At 52.0% G+C, this 15,967-nt stretch overlaps 1 protein-coding gene across 28 annotated transcripts in view; it reads left to right on the forward strand.

Annotated features, from left to right (window-relative positions):
* Positions 1–15,456, forward strand: part of SPATA48 (spermatogenesis associated 48) — a 63,526-nt gene extending 48,070 nt beyond the window's left edge. For 7 of the 28 annotated variants that reach the window (XM_035701515.2, XM_025449328.3, XM_025449331.3 and 4 more), the window contains one exon: positions 6,383–8,394. In XM_035701515.2, the coding sequence (XP_035557408.1) occupies positions 6,383–6,620 (238 nt within the window). In that variant the 3' untranslated portion in view covers positions 6,621–8,394. The other 21 variants (XM_025449311.2, XM_025449313.2, XM_025449320.2 and 18 more) reach the window with 16 other exon arrangements.
* The last annotated feature ends 511 nt before the right edge of the window (positions 15,457–15,967 follow it).

Genomic DNA, 15,967 nt, shown 5'->3' on the forward strand with positions numbered 1-15,967 from the left:
TCCAAGAGAGTGAAGCAGCATCTTAGGAAGTGGATGTCAAACACGCCGTTTTTCCTGACTAGCTCCGGGACCAGGCCTTTCTACTCCTCCTGCTGTTGACTTCTGGTCAAAGGAAGTGAGAGCAGGAGTGGATCACAGCAAAGACTCAAAGGCATTAATTGTACTTGTCCGATTTGAGCGCTAGAGGGCCACCAAGCTCGCAAAGTTTCTTCTTTCGGTCACCTTTCAGTTTTAAACGTAATTTTAACCTTTGAACACAAAGAAATGCTTTTCACTTTTATCATGAAATATTAATAGATCGGCAAAAATACGGAGCATCAAATGTAACATATGGAGTAAGATAACACATAATGCATGTGATTTCCTGCCTAGATAAAGAGATAATATTTTACTAATACCTTTTAAACCGCTTGTGTGTGCATCCTGTGCTCATCAACTGGGTCCCCTTCCCAGGCTGCAGGCTTATGCTTCACTTGCGCTGCTGCATAGTTTCACTACATACACATAGATCTCTAAACACGAGATTTTGTTGTTTTTACAGCACCGCACTGAACTAAAAGATGACGCTCTGATTCCATTTGCATAAAATCCCAAACCCAGAGCCACATGAATTTACTACCTTTGTGCCAAGTGCAGAATATAGGGTGCCATCCTCTCCCAAAGCAAATGTGACTCTTCCCTTGTTTCCTCATCTTAAACTTTCTTTCCTTTTTTTTTTTTTTTAAGATTTTATTTATTTGAGAGAAGGAGAACAAGAGCTCACAAGCTGGGGGGAGGGGCAGAGGGAGAAGCAGACACTCCCCTGAACAGGGAGCCCGATGCGGAGATCGATCCCAGGACCCCGAGACCATGACCTGAGCTGAAGGCAGATGCTTACGCAACTGAGCCACCCAGGTGCCCCAATTTTAAACTTTCCTAAAGAAAAAAATGTCTTCATGATATTATCTTCAGAATTTTCCGCATAATTCAGGAGACTTACTCATGGTGGGCAAGCCAAGCTATTTCCTGCTTCAGACGTCAAGGCCACTGGCTCCACGTTCTGGTGGTTCCATCTTTGGGATCACCAATCTCCCAAAAGAGTGAATGTCTTTCACACTTTTTCCTCACTAACGTCAGGTTCTGTTCTCTGGTTACCACGTCACCTGACGCAGCCAGGGTTTTTCAAATTGCTGGTGAGGTCATTGTACTATTTGTTTAAAAAAGGGCTCAAAAAATAATTGTAGAACTGAATCTGATGTTATGGGAAAAAGTACAGTGAAATCGGTCACAATAAAAATGATAAGCACACTCTCGCACAAACACATAACCATTATCAAGATTTTGACATAATCTCATCTGTCAGATGCACTTTTTAGTCTTGTTTTTGTGTATTTATTAGCTAGGATCCTACGACATTTAAAATTTTTACCATTTTAACATCACAACATCATCACCAGTACATTTATTATGCACTCGTTATAATTTTTATTTGTGTAGATGTGTTTGTCACCAACTAGTTCACTAGACTAGGTGACATATGCAAATTGTTTGCTTTTTTTTTGTTATGATAAATAATGCCGTCAAGCACTTTTTAATGTGACTCTTTTTTGTGATTTGGGATCATTTACTAAAGGGAGACTCCTTGAAGTGAATTATGGAGGCAAAATATACAAATATTCTTAAGCAAGTTTCAAACTCATTTTGGGGGGAATTTTATATATATTATATCAGAACGAGTCTTGTCCTTAACATTTGTCTTCTCCTTTGGTACTGGCGTTAAAGCTCACCAGACATCTTTTTTCCCTTCCAAATGTTCTCACTGTAAAAATAATTCAAATATTTTTCAAGTGCAGAAAGTGAAATATCTCTTCCATTTTCAATTCCAATACTAAAGCTCGGTATATTTTTTACTCTCCCCCACACACATGTGAGTAACTAGAATGCACAGGTGCATGTGTATTGTCGTCTATGTGTGCAAAGTTGAAATACACAATGCACGTTCTCCCTGACGATACGCAGGACTATTAAAATCTTGTTAATGGCTGCATGATATTCAAACAAGGCTATATGACAGTTTACATAGGCCAAGGACTTAGTATCTTTCCTATTATAAGCAATGGAACCATAAATACCTCCACATACATATTTGTACAGTTATGCAGGCATTGATGTAGTAGAAATCCCTAAAAACAGTTTTCCCACTAAAATTGAAATATTTTCTAATTTGTAGGAGTGCCCAGTTATCACAAAACATTCACAGCTAAGGAACTCAAAATCTTAATGCAGTTTACATTGTAGTCCTTCACTTCTAACTTGAGACTAATTTAGGAACTAAGTGAACCCACAACATCTATTGAGTTCAACAGGAAATCCTAAAGCTCAGGAAAAATGGCTTTTTCATCCCTTCTCCAAACAGGTACTATTTACTGGATCAGAGTACTGTTCAGAAATTAAAAAAAAAAAAAAAAAAAAAAAAAAGAAGGTACAAAGTCACTCCTCTCTTAGAATCTATATCAAGCAAAAAAAAAAAAGTAAGGCAAACACTAACGTAAAGAAACCCCTTTCCCTCCAAATCTGTTTTTTTTTAATCCTTTGCAAGAGCTTGAAGACCAAGATTGAAGAGGAGTTTGTCTTCTTTTGGTAACTATCTCTCATTCCACGTAGCTTCGAAATGCTTTGTGCTCATGGGGCTTCGGTGCCAAGCGTGGAACCGAGGGGATGATAGGGAACAGCGGATCTGTGCCAAGTCAGGATCCAAACGCACGACATCCTGCCCTTTCCTAAGGACGTGCTGGAAGTGAGTTTTCTTTTGCCGAGGACGAGCTGTTGGAGCTGCCCACGTGGGGTGTCAGGGGTGCCTCTCACCTGGCTCAGCCCCCCTCGTTTCACCAGCAGGGAAACAGGCCCAGAGGAGGAGAGGAGCCCACTGGAGGAGAGGAGCCCACTGGGGCCATAGCCCCGGGAAGTGGAAGCTGGCCATGAACCCATGCCTCCCGCCCCCACACCTGGTGCTTTCCAGACACCGCTGGCCTGTTTTCCCAACGGGCCAGGCTCCCCGCTGCCCCCACCAGGCTGTCTTCCACGAGGTTGTCATCCTGCCTTTCAGGACTCTGCACGGTTCCATAGTTACGGGCCTTCATGTCTGCAAACAGCGGGTGTCCCACATGGATCCTCAGGCAGGTGCCGGCTGAGGGCTGAGGTGGGAGGAGCGGGGCCCTCCTGCCAGTCACCCTGGGACGTACACCTTAGAAAAAAAACAAGCAACCAGCCTTACCACAACCCAGGTTGAAGAGCGAGCTATGAATAGTAGTTCCTTACCCCGGCCACACTTCTGCCTTTTCGCAGGACTTTCACATCTACTCCTTCATTTGTTTTTCAAAACAGTGTGATGAGGCCAGAGGTGCGGGATCAGGGTCTGTCCCCACTTCACGGAGGCGGCGGCCAAGGCCGAGGCCCAGGGTGAAGGGCTGCAGGGCCCCCCCTCCGGGTGCCGCCACCGGATGCCCCGGGCCCAGGCCCCTCGGGCCTGCCCAGGAGGACGCGCCTCGGCCCCTGGGCTCCAGCCCTGCCGCCCTTGGGAGCCTCTGCCTCATTCTGTGTCCTCTTCTAGGAAGGGGGGAAAGCAAGTACAGGCCCTCGGGGGCCACAGTAAAGCTGCAGCTCCTGAACAGACCTTGGGGCCCGCACATCTTCCACTCTTGAGAAGCCCGGCCCAGTGACCCAAATGCTGTGGTCCTACCGACATTTGTCACCCGACAGTCCAACCGAGGGAACCCCGGCTCACGGCTGCCTTCCCTGTCCCCTCCGCCTGTGCCCCCAGGGCCCTGCAGCCCCCTTCCCTCCGCTCCCCTTCCCCCTGCAGCCCGCACCTGACCCACCAGCCGCGCCCAGCCCCCTCCAGGACCCTGCAGTGTGGCCCCGAGAGCTTGGGCTCCGCCGTCTGAAGTCCCGGGGCCAGTAGGGACAGCCCCAGGGCTGCACCAGCCTCCAGACCTCGGCTCCTCTTGTGCGCCTCCCGCACCCTGCCTCCCCCACCGCCCGCTTGGCCCCAGCAGCCTGCCCCTCTTGCCGTCTTCAGACCTCTCCACGTGCGTCTAGAAACGTGCTGCTTAAGCCGTCGGGAGCCCGACGCCTGCAGGGACATATGCCTGACGCGGAGCCGCTGGCCCTTCCCGAGAGCTCGGCGCGGCGACCTGACCTCCAGGTGGCAAGGCCCCCCAGCGCCCAGACCTTCAGGGCGCCCCCACGGCCCTGCACACGGCCCCTGGACCTCCTCTGAAACCTCCCTTCCTGCGTCTGCACAGCAGGCGCGACTCTAGGACCCACGAGCGGGTCTTCTGAGGATTAGGTCCCCCCAGGCCAGCGTCTAAGACACTGCGGGGGCTCAGCACTCACTCAGTGAGCTTGGGGGGTGCTGCGGAACAGCAGAGAAGCTTCTGCGGGCTGAGCCCCAGGCCTCGCGTACACCCCCTGCCCTGCACACACAAGCCCTCCCCACACGTTTATTCCTTTATTTCCTATTCAGCTTTTAAGGAAACACCCTCTGTGCTCCCTTCTCTAAGAGGCTCACCAAATTCCTTGTAGCCTAAAATCATTTATTTTCCATTTTGTCATGCTAGGTTGACAAAAGCCATTAGTCGCAAATTTAGGTGATGATGTCTTCCCATGCCCTCCATAGAGCATGAAATCCCACCTCACTCCGGGAATCGGGGCCACGAGAAGGGGTTCACAGGACTCCAAGCTGCGGAGCAAAGACAAACGAGGAAGACTTGTCTGCCTTTTAAATGAGCTCCCGCTTCTCTCCACTCCCCTCAGGTCGCGGAGGGGGGTCTTGGAACGCGGAGCCAATCTGGAAGTCCGCATCAAGGCCTGCACATCTCAGCGCCCTTTGTAGATTTGCCTCCTTCCCTTGGAAAACCACGTCTCCCCTCAGCAGCCAGGCTGCAGAGTGTCCCCCAGAGACTACTCTCCCCTTGACAGACGGTCAGCACGTTGCACTGAAGGTGGAAAAAGGTGCCCTTGTGACGCCCCTGCAGAGGCATAAATGGAATGGATATAGCAGCAGCATGGGAAAGGACTTTTGTTTTCAAACATTTGGCCACATTTCAAAATTAGTTTATTATGCAACTGGATTCATTTCTTAAGGCCGAGTGGCTTATGGTCTGTCGCTCTTGGATGTGACATAACACAACGTAACAGCATCATTAGAGTCTAGCGTATAAGGTGACTTCGCAGCACTGGCCAGCGTGCCCGAGGCCCACGGAGCCGTACCGTGTTCCGCATCAGGCTCTGCCCCGATTGACAAGTCCTCGCCTCCGTCTTTGGCCTCTTAACTGCTCTGCTGGAAGGCCACGGCTTCAGAGGCATTTTAATTCTGCAGGTGTTTTAGGGGCAGTGGAAAAAACATCTCAAGCAGAGGAAGGGGATTTCCTCCCTAGCATGCATGGAAGCTTTGCAGAATGTTTGGGGGAAAGACAGACACATGAATAATTTTGCCCCGTTTTTGGTTGCCTCTCTGACATACACACACACTTCTTCGAGAAAATTCCAGGAAATCCTAAAGGGCACTGCCTAGAATTTGGCAACTCTGATTTAATCACCCGGGTCCCTCCAACAAACCTGAAAATGTAGCCCTAACACGGGGATTTCCAAACTTCGAAGCGACACTTATCTAGAATTATCTCAACAGCTTTTGAAGACCCCAATTCCCAGCTCACACCCCCTCACCAGTTGAATCAGAATGTCGGGCAGCTGGGAGTCAGGCATGGGTACCTTTGCAAAATCCCCATGAGCTTTCAGTTTGTGGGGACGTTGGGAAACCACTGAACATCTTTTCGGCTGCCTGTGCTGGATAAACTTCACGTTCTCTGCCCACTTGGCTCCTGTTTTGTTCATTTCTCATTAAAATCCTAAGTTCTTAAGATCTTGGATTTCAACTACAAGTAGTTGGGCTCCTACGAAGTGCTAGAGATTTGCTGGCTGCCTTCACATTGATCGAACTCCTCCAGCCCTGGATGAGCCGTGAAGAGGTGGATGGGGTTTTCTCCCTGCTGCAGGTGACCGGGCTGGGGCTCGCGGGCCTCCATCCTCGGAGGAAAACTTCACAGTCGGGTACGGGGCAGGTCAGCCTGGAAGAGAGGCGTGTCTCCCCACGCGGCGGGCTTCCCCGCTCTTGCCTTGCCTCATTTTCCTCGTCTCCTAAGATCCAATACTTGTGCTAATCCAGTTCTGCTATTACCATCGATGCAAGTTCCCGTCGCTCTGTTAGCGTCTGGGGTCCCTGTTTGGCCGCCTGTAAGCCGTCGTCACCTGTAGTCACAGCAAGACTATAACGTGGCATTTGCAAGACACAGATGGGGTTTATTAGTACAACCTCCTGCCTGGCACCTATTTTTTTCTCTAGCGTTCCAGTACTGACGCATCACCACGTGAGGAGGGACACCTGTGGAGGGACACAGACAGACTGTGTCGGGAGTAAAGGAATCATGCACAAAGGTCTGTGCACGGCCCCCAGTCCGTGGGGAAGGGGTACACGGAGCGCCGGCACCATGACCCGCGTGTGGGGGGCACACTGTGTTTGGCTGCTCTCCACGATCCATGCGTGCGGTAGGGGGCGGGGGGACGCCGAGAGTCTGCATTAAGAGACGCTGCCTTTCCCCACCAAGCACGGTCACAGCTGGAATCTCACTGCAGCCTCACGCAGGTCGCGGGGTCGCCCCCTTGCAAGGCCGAGGCAGTGAGGCTAAGGGGTTATGCGTGTGGTCCTGTGTTGCGCGCTGATGAGTGGAGTTGTAGGGCTTGAATCCAGCCCTGACCCTTGAGACACCCACACCCCGTCCCCTCTCTGCCCCCCCCACCTGTCACTGTAGGGACCTCCCCGAAGCCCTGTATTTCGAAAGTGTCCTCTAAGACAAATGGACCCCGGATGTTTCCTCTGGCTCGTCTTGGGGTGTGTGAAGGCTGTGGGGGCAAGCGAGGGGCCTGCAGATGAAGCCTGCCTCCCCCTGCATGGAGGTTCGGCTGCCGCTGCCGTGTTGCCTTTTGCGTGTGCGTCCGTGTGGGACGAGGGTCGGTGCCAGGGAAGTCAGCCACCGAGCAGGTGGCACGGGTGGCCTGCTGGCGGCTGGCCCTGGCTGCAGCGGATTGGTGGCTCAGGGCGATCCTGCCCGTCCCAGGCCCGCACAGCAGGCTGAGGCCCCAGCAGGGCGCTGGCCGCTCAAGTCCCCGCTTCGTGGACGGGGCGGCAGGACTCGAGCGGCTCCTTGAAATACGGTTTAAATTCCCTGCTGACCCTGGTCCCCGAGGCCACACCACAGGTCGCAAGCGGCCTCGGGACCGAGCCCACCAGCCTGCCCGAGCTCAGCCTCCCTGTCTCGCTCAGCAAGGAATCCACCGAAAAGCATTTGTCTGCTGAAAAAAATGGCAAAAATATTTGTCATTATTCACATGCCTCAGAGCTATTAAGATACTTCTTTGGGATACCTGCTTGCCGGGTCTCGAGGGAAGAGCCTGCCTGCATGTGCCGTGCTGGCCCCTCTTCCCTCTCGCTGGAAGCAGGACCGGGGAGGCGGAAGAGCAAGCGGGGTGGAGCTGAACACGCCACCGCTTATTTAAATCTGTGCAATTTTAAGAAATTGCCTAAAATCAGGAATGCAGTAAAACAATGGTGATAAGAAAATACTATTTTAGGGTGGCCCGGGTGGCTCAGTGGTTTAGTGCTGCCTTGGGTCCAGGGCATGTTTCTGGGGTCCAGGGATCGAGTCGGGTTCCCTGCATGGAGCCTGCTTCTCCTTCTGCCTGGGTCTCTGCCCCTCTCTCTCTCTCTCTCTCTCATGAATAAATAAATAAAATATTAGAAAAAAAAAGAAAATACTATTTTAAAAACGCAGTTGTGTGGGGCACCCGGGGGCTCCGTGGGTGAAGCGTCTGCCTTCGGGTCAGGTCGTGATCCCGGGGCCGAGGGACCAAGCCCCCCGCCAGGCTCCCCACGCGGCTGGGAGTCTGCTGCTCCCTCTGCTGCCCATTCTCTCCGTCTCCCAAGTAAATAAATAAAATCTTTAAAAACAAGCCCACAAGTGTGTCTGGTAGGACTGGAGTCAGCATGGCAGGGTCACATGTGGGTCTGCTGTTCCGTGAAGAGCCGGCGTCCGCCCTCGTTAGGAAACAGCTCAACAGTGAATCATGTATGTAAATTCATGCAAATTCAAACAACAGGGGGCACATGGGCTGGAGAGAAGGGTCTTAGTCCCAGCGTAGGCTGCTGTCTACCTGCGCGTCTGAGTCAGCGTCTCCCACCCCACCCCCGTCCCCTTTCCCGTTGGCCCCGGTTTCCAGGGTCCTCCTTTAGGTTTGCACACATGGGTGCTGGTGACCCCGACTGCTTCACGAACACCTCTCTCACCTCCCCTCTCTTTGAACCCTTTCCCCCAGCTCTGCCGACATTCCGGGGTACACCAGCAAGCGGCGCTCCGTAGCCAGCCGCCCTGCACATCCTGAAATCCTGCCGACAACCCCGTCGACGGACTCCGAAGCCCACCGGTGAGTCTGAGTCCTGCCACCCATGTGCTCACCAGATGTGCGGGGCGGGGCGAGGGGGACTCTTGTCAGGGTCATCGCACACCCAGGGCAAATCTGCATCTTTTAGAAAATGGGGTGTCGAGTCCCAAAGACGGAAGCGGTCATTTTCCCACTGTTGCTGAAGGAGCCCAAATCCGGACACGTTTGGCGCAAGGCCTGGCCTTGCCGACAGGAGGACACAGGTGTGACCAAGCACACGAGGGCTTTGGCAGGTCCCGACCCGGTGGCCTGGGAGCCAGCGGGTGGCGGTTCTCCCTGAGGGTCCTCCCTGCCTTTGCTGCAGGATCCACGCGTTCATCAAACACCCGAGGAGCCCACGCTCCGGGCAGCCCCGGACCCCGAGCCCACGGGCTGACAGCCAGGGCCACGGCCCCCAGGAGCTCACAGGCTGCCACGGCTGCGCAGAGGTGCTCGAGGCACCAGAGAAGCAACAGGGGTTCGGGGGGGGGGAGCTGTGGGCACTGGAGGAGGAGAGGGGGGCACGGGGGACGGGGTGCTCTGGAGGGCTTCCAAGGGGGGCCTTCCCGCGGGGGCTGCGCTGTGCCCCCGGTGTCTTGCGGGTTCCTAGGGGCCATCACTCGGCTCATCAGCTGCCCACTGGCCCCCCCACCCCCCTTTACCCACCCCCGCGTCCTTCCCGGAGCCAACAGACGCCTGTGCTGCCCCAAGAGCTCACCGGAGCCAGGCCGGCCTGCAGGAGTCACGCAGCCCTAGGACAGGCTGACACGTGTCACCACACGCTCACTCCCTGGGGGTGCTCCCCCCACCACCAAGGGCTTGGTATTTGCCGACTCGTCCACCTTCCCAGGGACCCTGGGACGACGTGCTCCTGTGTTCCCACTTCACAGATGACGGCGGCGAGGCAAGCAGAAGACCCTGGGGGCTCCTCTTGGCCACGACGCAGGGCTTCCCGGGAGACGCTCCCGCCACCAGCCCTGGACGAGGGCCCTGGTCTCATAGACATGTCCGGGCTGGGCGTCCAGGGATCCTGGCCATGCAGCCGGGGCCCCAGGACGGCCATGTGGCCTGGTGTGCAGCACCCAGACCCTTCCACACCCTGTGCGCCCCACCTGGCCCCTCGGGCCACGGCGGCGGAGGGAAGGGTTCGAGGACTGCCTGGGCCACCTGAGGGGAAGCGCAGGAAAGGAGGTCGCTGGCTCTCGGACTACCCGGGGCTGGTAGCTGGCATCCGGTCGGCCTTCTCTCAGGACACGTGTACAGATGTCACAGGTCTGTTTGCGAAGGCAGGACTGAGGGAAACTTGGACGATGAATGAATTTGATTTCACTGAAGAACCTAAAACAGCGACAATACTAAATGCGCCCCGATGCCTGCCACTTAGACGGTGTCGGCCAGGCTGGAATCACCCCCTGCCCGGGCGCTTGGCGACGGCGGAGAGACCAGGCTGCCTTCCCAGACGGTGGCGAACATGCCCGACACCTGCCTCCTCCTTCATGATCCATCCTCTCCCTGAGTCTCGGGCCTCCTCTCTCACTCCCCGTGGCTCCAGCTCATTTCTGCAGCCGATGACCCCGACGACCCTGACGACCCTGCTGTCCCGCGTCCGCGGTATCTAGAGGAAACCTGTATCTCCCAGGGGAAAACCGTTCTCCACTGTTCCCGCTACTGGTCCCACCGCTCCTCCTGTTGCTCTGGCCGTTACCACCTGGGGAAAGAACTCGAATCTTTTGGCCAAATTCGAACCCACTGCTGACCCCAGGAAGCCCCGCTCCCCACCTGCACACCCCGCACACGGCGCTCTGGCCCACTGTTTCCAGCCAGGGCCTGGGGACCCTGAGAGACGGCTCCTCTGGGGCTCTTATCCTTGGGGTGCACACGGCTCTGGGAATAGGAGCCCCAGGCTCACTCCCAGCGAAGACCCCAAGCGCTGCTGGGCCAGCGCCCACACCTCCAGCCCACGCCCCCGACGACCTGACAGGCGCCGGGACTGCGGCGAGAAAACACGGGGGCGCCGGCAGGTTTTACAAAGCTCCCTCTATGCCAGGAGGCACCCTGGCCCTTGAGATGGGGGCAAGCCGGGCCTTCGAGGTTCTCCATCGTGAAGTATCACCTCTCCATGTTTGTGACGTTATATTTAATGTATTTTTGTTGAAAATTCCCCCAGGAAAGTGGAGGTGGAGGGCGCTCTGTGACGAGTCTGAGAACTTAGTGAGCTGCCTTCTCCCCGATGCTGCCTCTGATCTGCTGTGTTTTTCCTGTTGTTTCGGGGAGGCCGTGTGCACACGGGCATGCCCCGGGCACCCCGCCCCGGGCACCCTCACCGTGGCTCTGTCACCCGCCTGTGCTGCCGGGAGTCTGCACGCCCCGTGGTGCCGGCAGCCCATCTCCCGGGGCTGCAGTGGCTTCTCCCCTCCTTCTCCCAACATCAGAATCTTTGCTCCCACCACTGTTTCTGTCTCCTTCCCCCGCAGAGACAAGGTCTCACTCTTCTAGAAGCTTCATCCTCCCTCCTCCCTGCTTCTCCCCCCATGCCTCCCACTCCAGCCACCTCCCTGCTGCCTCAATCAAAGTCACCCCTTTGAGTAGCCACCCCTTTCTGTGCCCTCCCTTCCTCTCTGCTCTAAGCTTCTTACAGAGGCAAACACCCAGCCTCCCTTCCCCTCCCTCCACACGCCCCCCAGCCCACTCTTCGTCAACCTCCTGACGTCCACATTCTGACATCACCAATCAACCAAGATGCTCCTGCCTGCCCGGTGTAGGCCGGTAAGGCCACCAGGAGAGAAGAGACCCTTGACACCTTTAGTGCAGAGGGTGGGCTGGTGTGTCTGCCGGGGATCTTTGTGCCTGGGAGGCCACCGTGGTGGTTTGGGGTTAAGATTAGGCCTTGAATGTCAATGCCAAGGGGCTGTGGTCCACGGGGTCCCGGTAACTCATACTGAGCAAGGTGTGCAGGACGCCGACTATGCTTTAGGCTAATATTGAGATGAGACACAGAATAGCAAGGAAAGAGATCAGTGGATGAGATTGTGCAGGAGGTGGGGGAGACGAATGTTGTGACTCTCCCATTTCGAGAGGGAAGGAACATGCATGGGTACTTATCCTGACTCCTGCTTCCGTGACAGCCCACTGTTTCCTGTGGGTTCCTTCTTTCACAACAGAACGCCCCCTGCACAGGAGCTGGAGTTTGCTCTTCAACAGCCACTTCCCACAACTTAATAAAAAATTATGACTTCATGATAATCATAGCATCAAAAAAGTCCACTTTAGGTTGAGTTGCTCTGTGCTCTGTAACTTCCTCCACATATGAACACCACACTGTGTGTGTGTGTGACTCAAATAGCACCAAATGCACAGCAAAATTGCCACTGGCTATAAGCACTTGTTCAAGAGAGTTGGCATGACCCATGTCCACGCTGGGAAGACCACCTCTGGGTGTAAACTGCGGTTGGGAAAGCATTATTTGCGTTGTGTTCTAGTTTCGTTTTCTTTTATTTTTTGCAACAGATGAAGTAGACAGCATTATTCCTGCTGCTTAATGAGCAAATTAAAGCATGTGAGGATAAGGATGTCATGTGAGAGCATTCAGCTTAACCCCACTGCTGGGGGGAACCCACTCTCAGCCCTACATGTGGCTCATCGCCCCCCACCCTGAGCCTCTCCCCATGTCCCCTGTGCCCTCCCACCTCTCTCTCCTTGCACCCCTTCTTTATCTACCACCTGCCTTGGTCACAATTCCCTTAACTCCTTGCTGACATAGACTCTGGGGGATGTCCTTTCTCAGCGCAGACAGGTGACTCTAACTCTCTGTGTCTCTTGCCCCAGACCCACCCCCATAGAGCCTCTGTATGGTAACTTTTGAGCGCTTCCTTGTCTATATTCTTAGCATCTGCTGTAATTCTAGGCACAGAATAGATTTTCAGTCAACGAAACTGATCGCAATATAATGTATACAACGCAATAAATGAAACTGAGTGCCAATAAAAGAAATAAATGAAACAATGCACCCAAGGATTAATCATTCCCAGTCTCTCTTTCTCTTATGTGCCCCCTGACCCTCATTCACTCTCCTGAACACGTGTATTGTTAATTGGAAAATAGATGAGGTTATACGTTTTTTATGTTTATTTTATGGGCCATTTTCTTTTGTCTTCTTTCTCCACCATGCTATAGCATCTTACGGAAAGAAATGGAAGTTGACCTCTTCGGTCACCAGGCACCGCTGTCTCGAATGGTCACAACTGTAAAACCCTACAATCCCTTCAATAAGAAGCAAAAGGAAACTGCTGGCTACTGACAAAGGCGTGCCCTCTGAATGGGACTTATAAACTTCAGCCCTGGGGAGGCACTGTGCATGGTGCGACGGGGAAATAAAAGACCCAGGAGTGTCCCGGGTATGTCTGTGGAGTTCGGATGAGGTCTGGTGCTTTTTTCTGCCTGAGACAAAGTGTCCTGGACTCCAAGTCCAGTCACTCACCTGACCTGGCCCTGGAGTACCACCGTTCTCCTAATAGCAGCCAAGATTTTCTGGAAGCCATCCACCAATAGCAGTGGTTCTATTTCTAGAAGATTCCTTGCTAGAGTTGGAAGGCCAGGTCCGCCTAGAGGTTTCATGTCTTGACCATGTCAGTGCAGTGATTATAACTCTAGAGCCTAGATCATAGATTTTTGTGACCATAGACTATCCAATTGAAACCCCATATGTTCTTAATGGGAAGATTGAGTGGCTGAGAGAGAAAGTGGTGGTGGTCTTTTCACATAGAACATCACACAGTGACCACAGCTGTGCTAGAGAAGGATAGAAGCGTCCCTTGCCTGGCTGTAATATTTCTCTTTCAGAAAATGAAGGACTCCCTAGGCTCCATGAGGCTCGAGGAGCAGCAGTGACCAGTCACGACCACTTTAGGGTCAGGCTGTGGATTGTCCGGGCCTTGGCCAAACAGAGCACCAGCTCCAGAATCACTCAAGAGTGAATGTAGTCTGTGTGGGGTCCCTCCGGCCACACAACTGTAGGTTTACTTGTACACACGTAACGTTTATTTCTATTTGTGTACTCGTATCTATAGATCTCGTCAGAGTTCACAGAGTGCTTTCACAAACCTCAGCTCATTTGATCCTCCAACCCCATAGCAGGCACCTTAAAAATACCTTGCTACTTTATGAACAGCCAGGCTGACACAAGGAGAAGTGAGGTATTTATTTCAGGTCAAAATACTAATAACTAGTAGGGTTAGAGCTAGAACCCAGGGTTTCCAAATTTAGATACTGTGCCTCCATTTCTCTACCCACCAGATAACCTTCACTAAGCTACTCACAAACAAAACAAACAGAAAAAAGACAAAAAAAAATTCTATGTACCTAGACTTTTTAGAAGTATTTCTCAAGATTTTGTGTGTGTGTGTGTGCTTCCTGCTTTCTCCTTCCAAGAGGTTCCAGATGAGATAATGGTCCTACAGAACCTCAAGCCAATGTGTACAAGCCCCACTTATGCCTTCAGAAGGGCAAAATCAGCTAATTTTGTTTGTAGATTGGGCACTGCCTCAGTGGACATCCATAGATCTGGTGTCAGCTCTTTAGGCCATCTCCATGAGCTGCCTTCCTGCCAGAAGAAACGAGAAGGCACGTGTCCATTCATCCTGGGAAGCTGACTTGCCTTCACAGAAAAGGAATGGCTTCACCTGAACCCAATCTTGTGGCCTAATTATTTTCAGAATAAGCAATTTTATTAAAAAAAAAAAAGTCATCAGACCACAAAAATCTTCATCTCTGGAAGATTCTCACCCAAACACAAATGGGAAGGATTAGCCTGTCCAGGAAGCATATTAATGCAGGTGCCAGAGATTACATTTTGTGGTAAACATCTCTGGCAGACCACTTTGTCAGGAGGCGTTACTGCTCAAAATCAGAGGCACCTGTTTATTATTCTGGGCTTTTCTATGGCAGAGCACTAGTCACACCTAATCTTCACGTTCTGCAGGCTAAGAAAAATATTTCCATCCTCTACTGTGAGGATTCACTGAACCCCTCCCCGAGCACTGAGCACCCTCGAAGCTGCTTCTGGAAGAATGTTGGCTTTGCCTGTAGCATCCTCAGGCCACATCCAGCAGAAGAGAGATGGCGGCTGTCCATTTGCACTGTAACTAGCTCAGATCTGTTTCCCGTGAATGGAAAATGCAAATCCTGCTCACCACAGACCTTGATTCCAAGGCCAACATAGAAATTTCTGCCAGCCTGTTGCAATCCCGGGCCTTTACCTGTGACTGCCAGCTGTGTTACTCAGGTTTCCTTGGTCAGCAGTTCAAATGAAAATTGTAAAAGTCAAGGACGACAGCCTCAGGGGTATGCATGTGCTCATCAGGATCTGAAGTCTGATGTCGGGCCATTCTGAAGCACTGGGAGCCAACACACCCTCCTCGGATTAGCCACTTGCCCTTTGTTCTTCTCGCCACAGCATGGGCTGCCCTACAACATTACTGTCTCATTTCATCTATCCCTAGGGGTGGCCCGAACAGAGGACCTCAGCAGTGTCCATGGAACTTAGGTGGAAGAGGAAGATGGTGATAGGAAGTCTTAGAGAGTTCGTCCATAAGAGAAAATGCATGCCAATAAGCTTATTCTAGAAGATAAGGGTATTACAATGAAATATGGTAAATACATTGCTCAAGCTCAATAATATGAAAAGTATGATACTCATGATGGAGAAGAGGAAATCTAGAAATAAGCAGATAAAGAAATTATGTCACAGGAGCCTGAGTGGCTCAGTAGGTTAAGTGTCTGCCTTGGGCTCAGGTCATGATCTCAGGGTCCTGGGATTGAGCCCCGAGTCGGGCTCCCTGCTCAGCGGGGCGTCGGCCTCTCCCTCTGCCTCTGCCTCTCCCCCAACTTCTGTTCTCTGGCTCTATCTCTCTGTCAAATAAATAAACAAAATCTTATAAGAAGAAATTATGTCAAGCCTCTGAGTACAGGATAGATTTGTTTCAATAGATAATATCGAAACAACTGTTTGGAAACAAAACAGAAAAATACATCCAGGTCTCCCCCATAAATCAAAAGTAAACTGCTCATAGAGCTTTAAATGGATAATTGACAGCCTTAGGCAGGTTACCTGGAAATGTAAGAGAATTGGCTTATTGGGTGAGGAAAATTTTTCCAGAGGTCATTGAAGCCAGAAATTATGAAGAAAAATAAATAGCTACTTTAACTTAAAAAATACCACCAAAAAAAATTTTTAAGGAAAAGCTGTTGGCAAAATACGGCAGATGAAAATTCATATTCCTCACTATACAAACAGTCCATGATATGGGGGGGGGGGAGATCACACCAATAGATACAAGGCAAACGATACTAATAAATGCACTCAAAAAATAAGAAATATAAATGGCTAAAGAACAGATGCTATTTTGACACCTCGGGAGTGTTAGAGACATGACTGTAGGATCACGTTCACCTGCTG

Source organism: Canis lupus, chromosome 18, assembly GCF_003254725.2.
Source record: "Canis lupus dingo isolate Sandy chromosome 18, ASM325472v2, whole genome shotgun sequence".
NCBI lineage: Eukaryota > Metazoa > Chordata > Mammalia > Carnivora > Canidae > Canis > Canis lupus.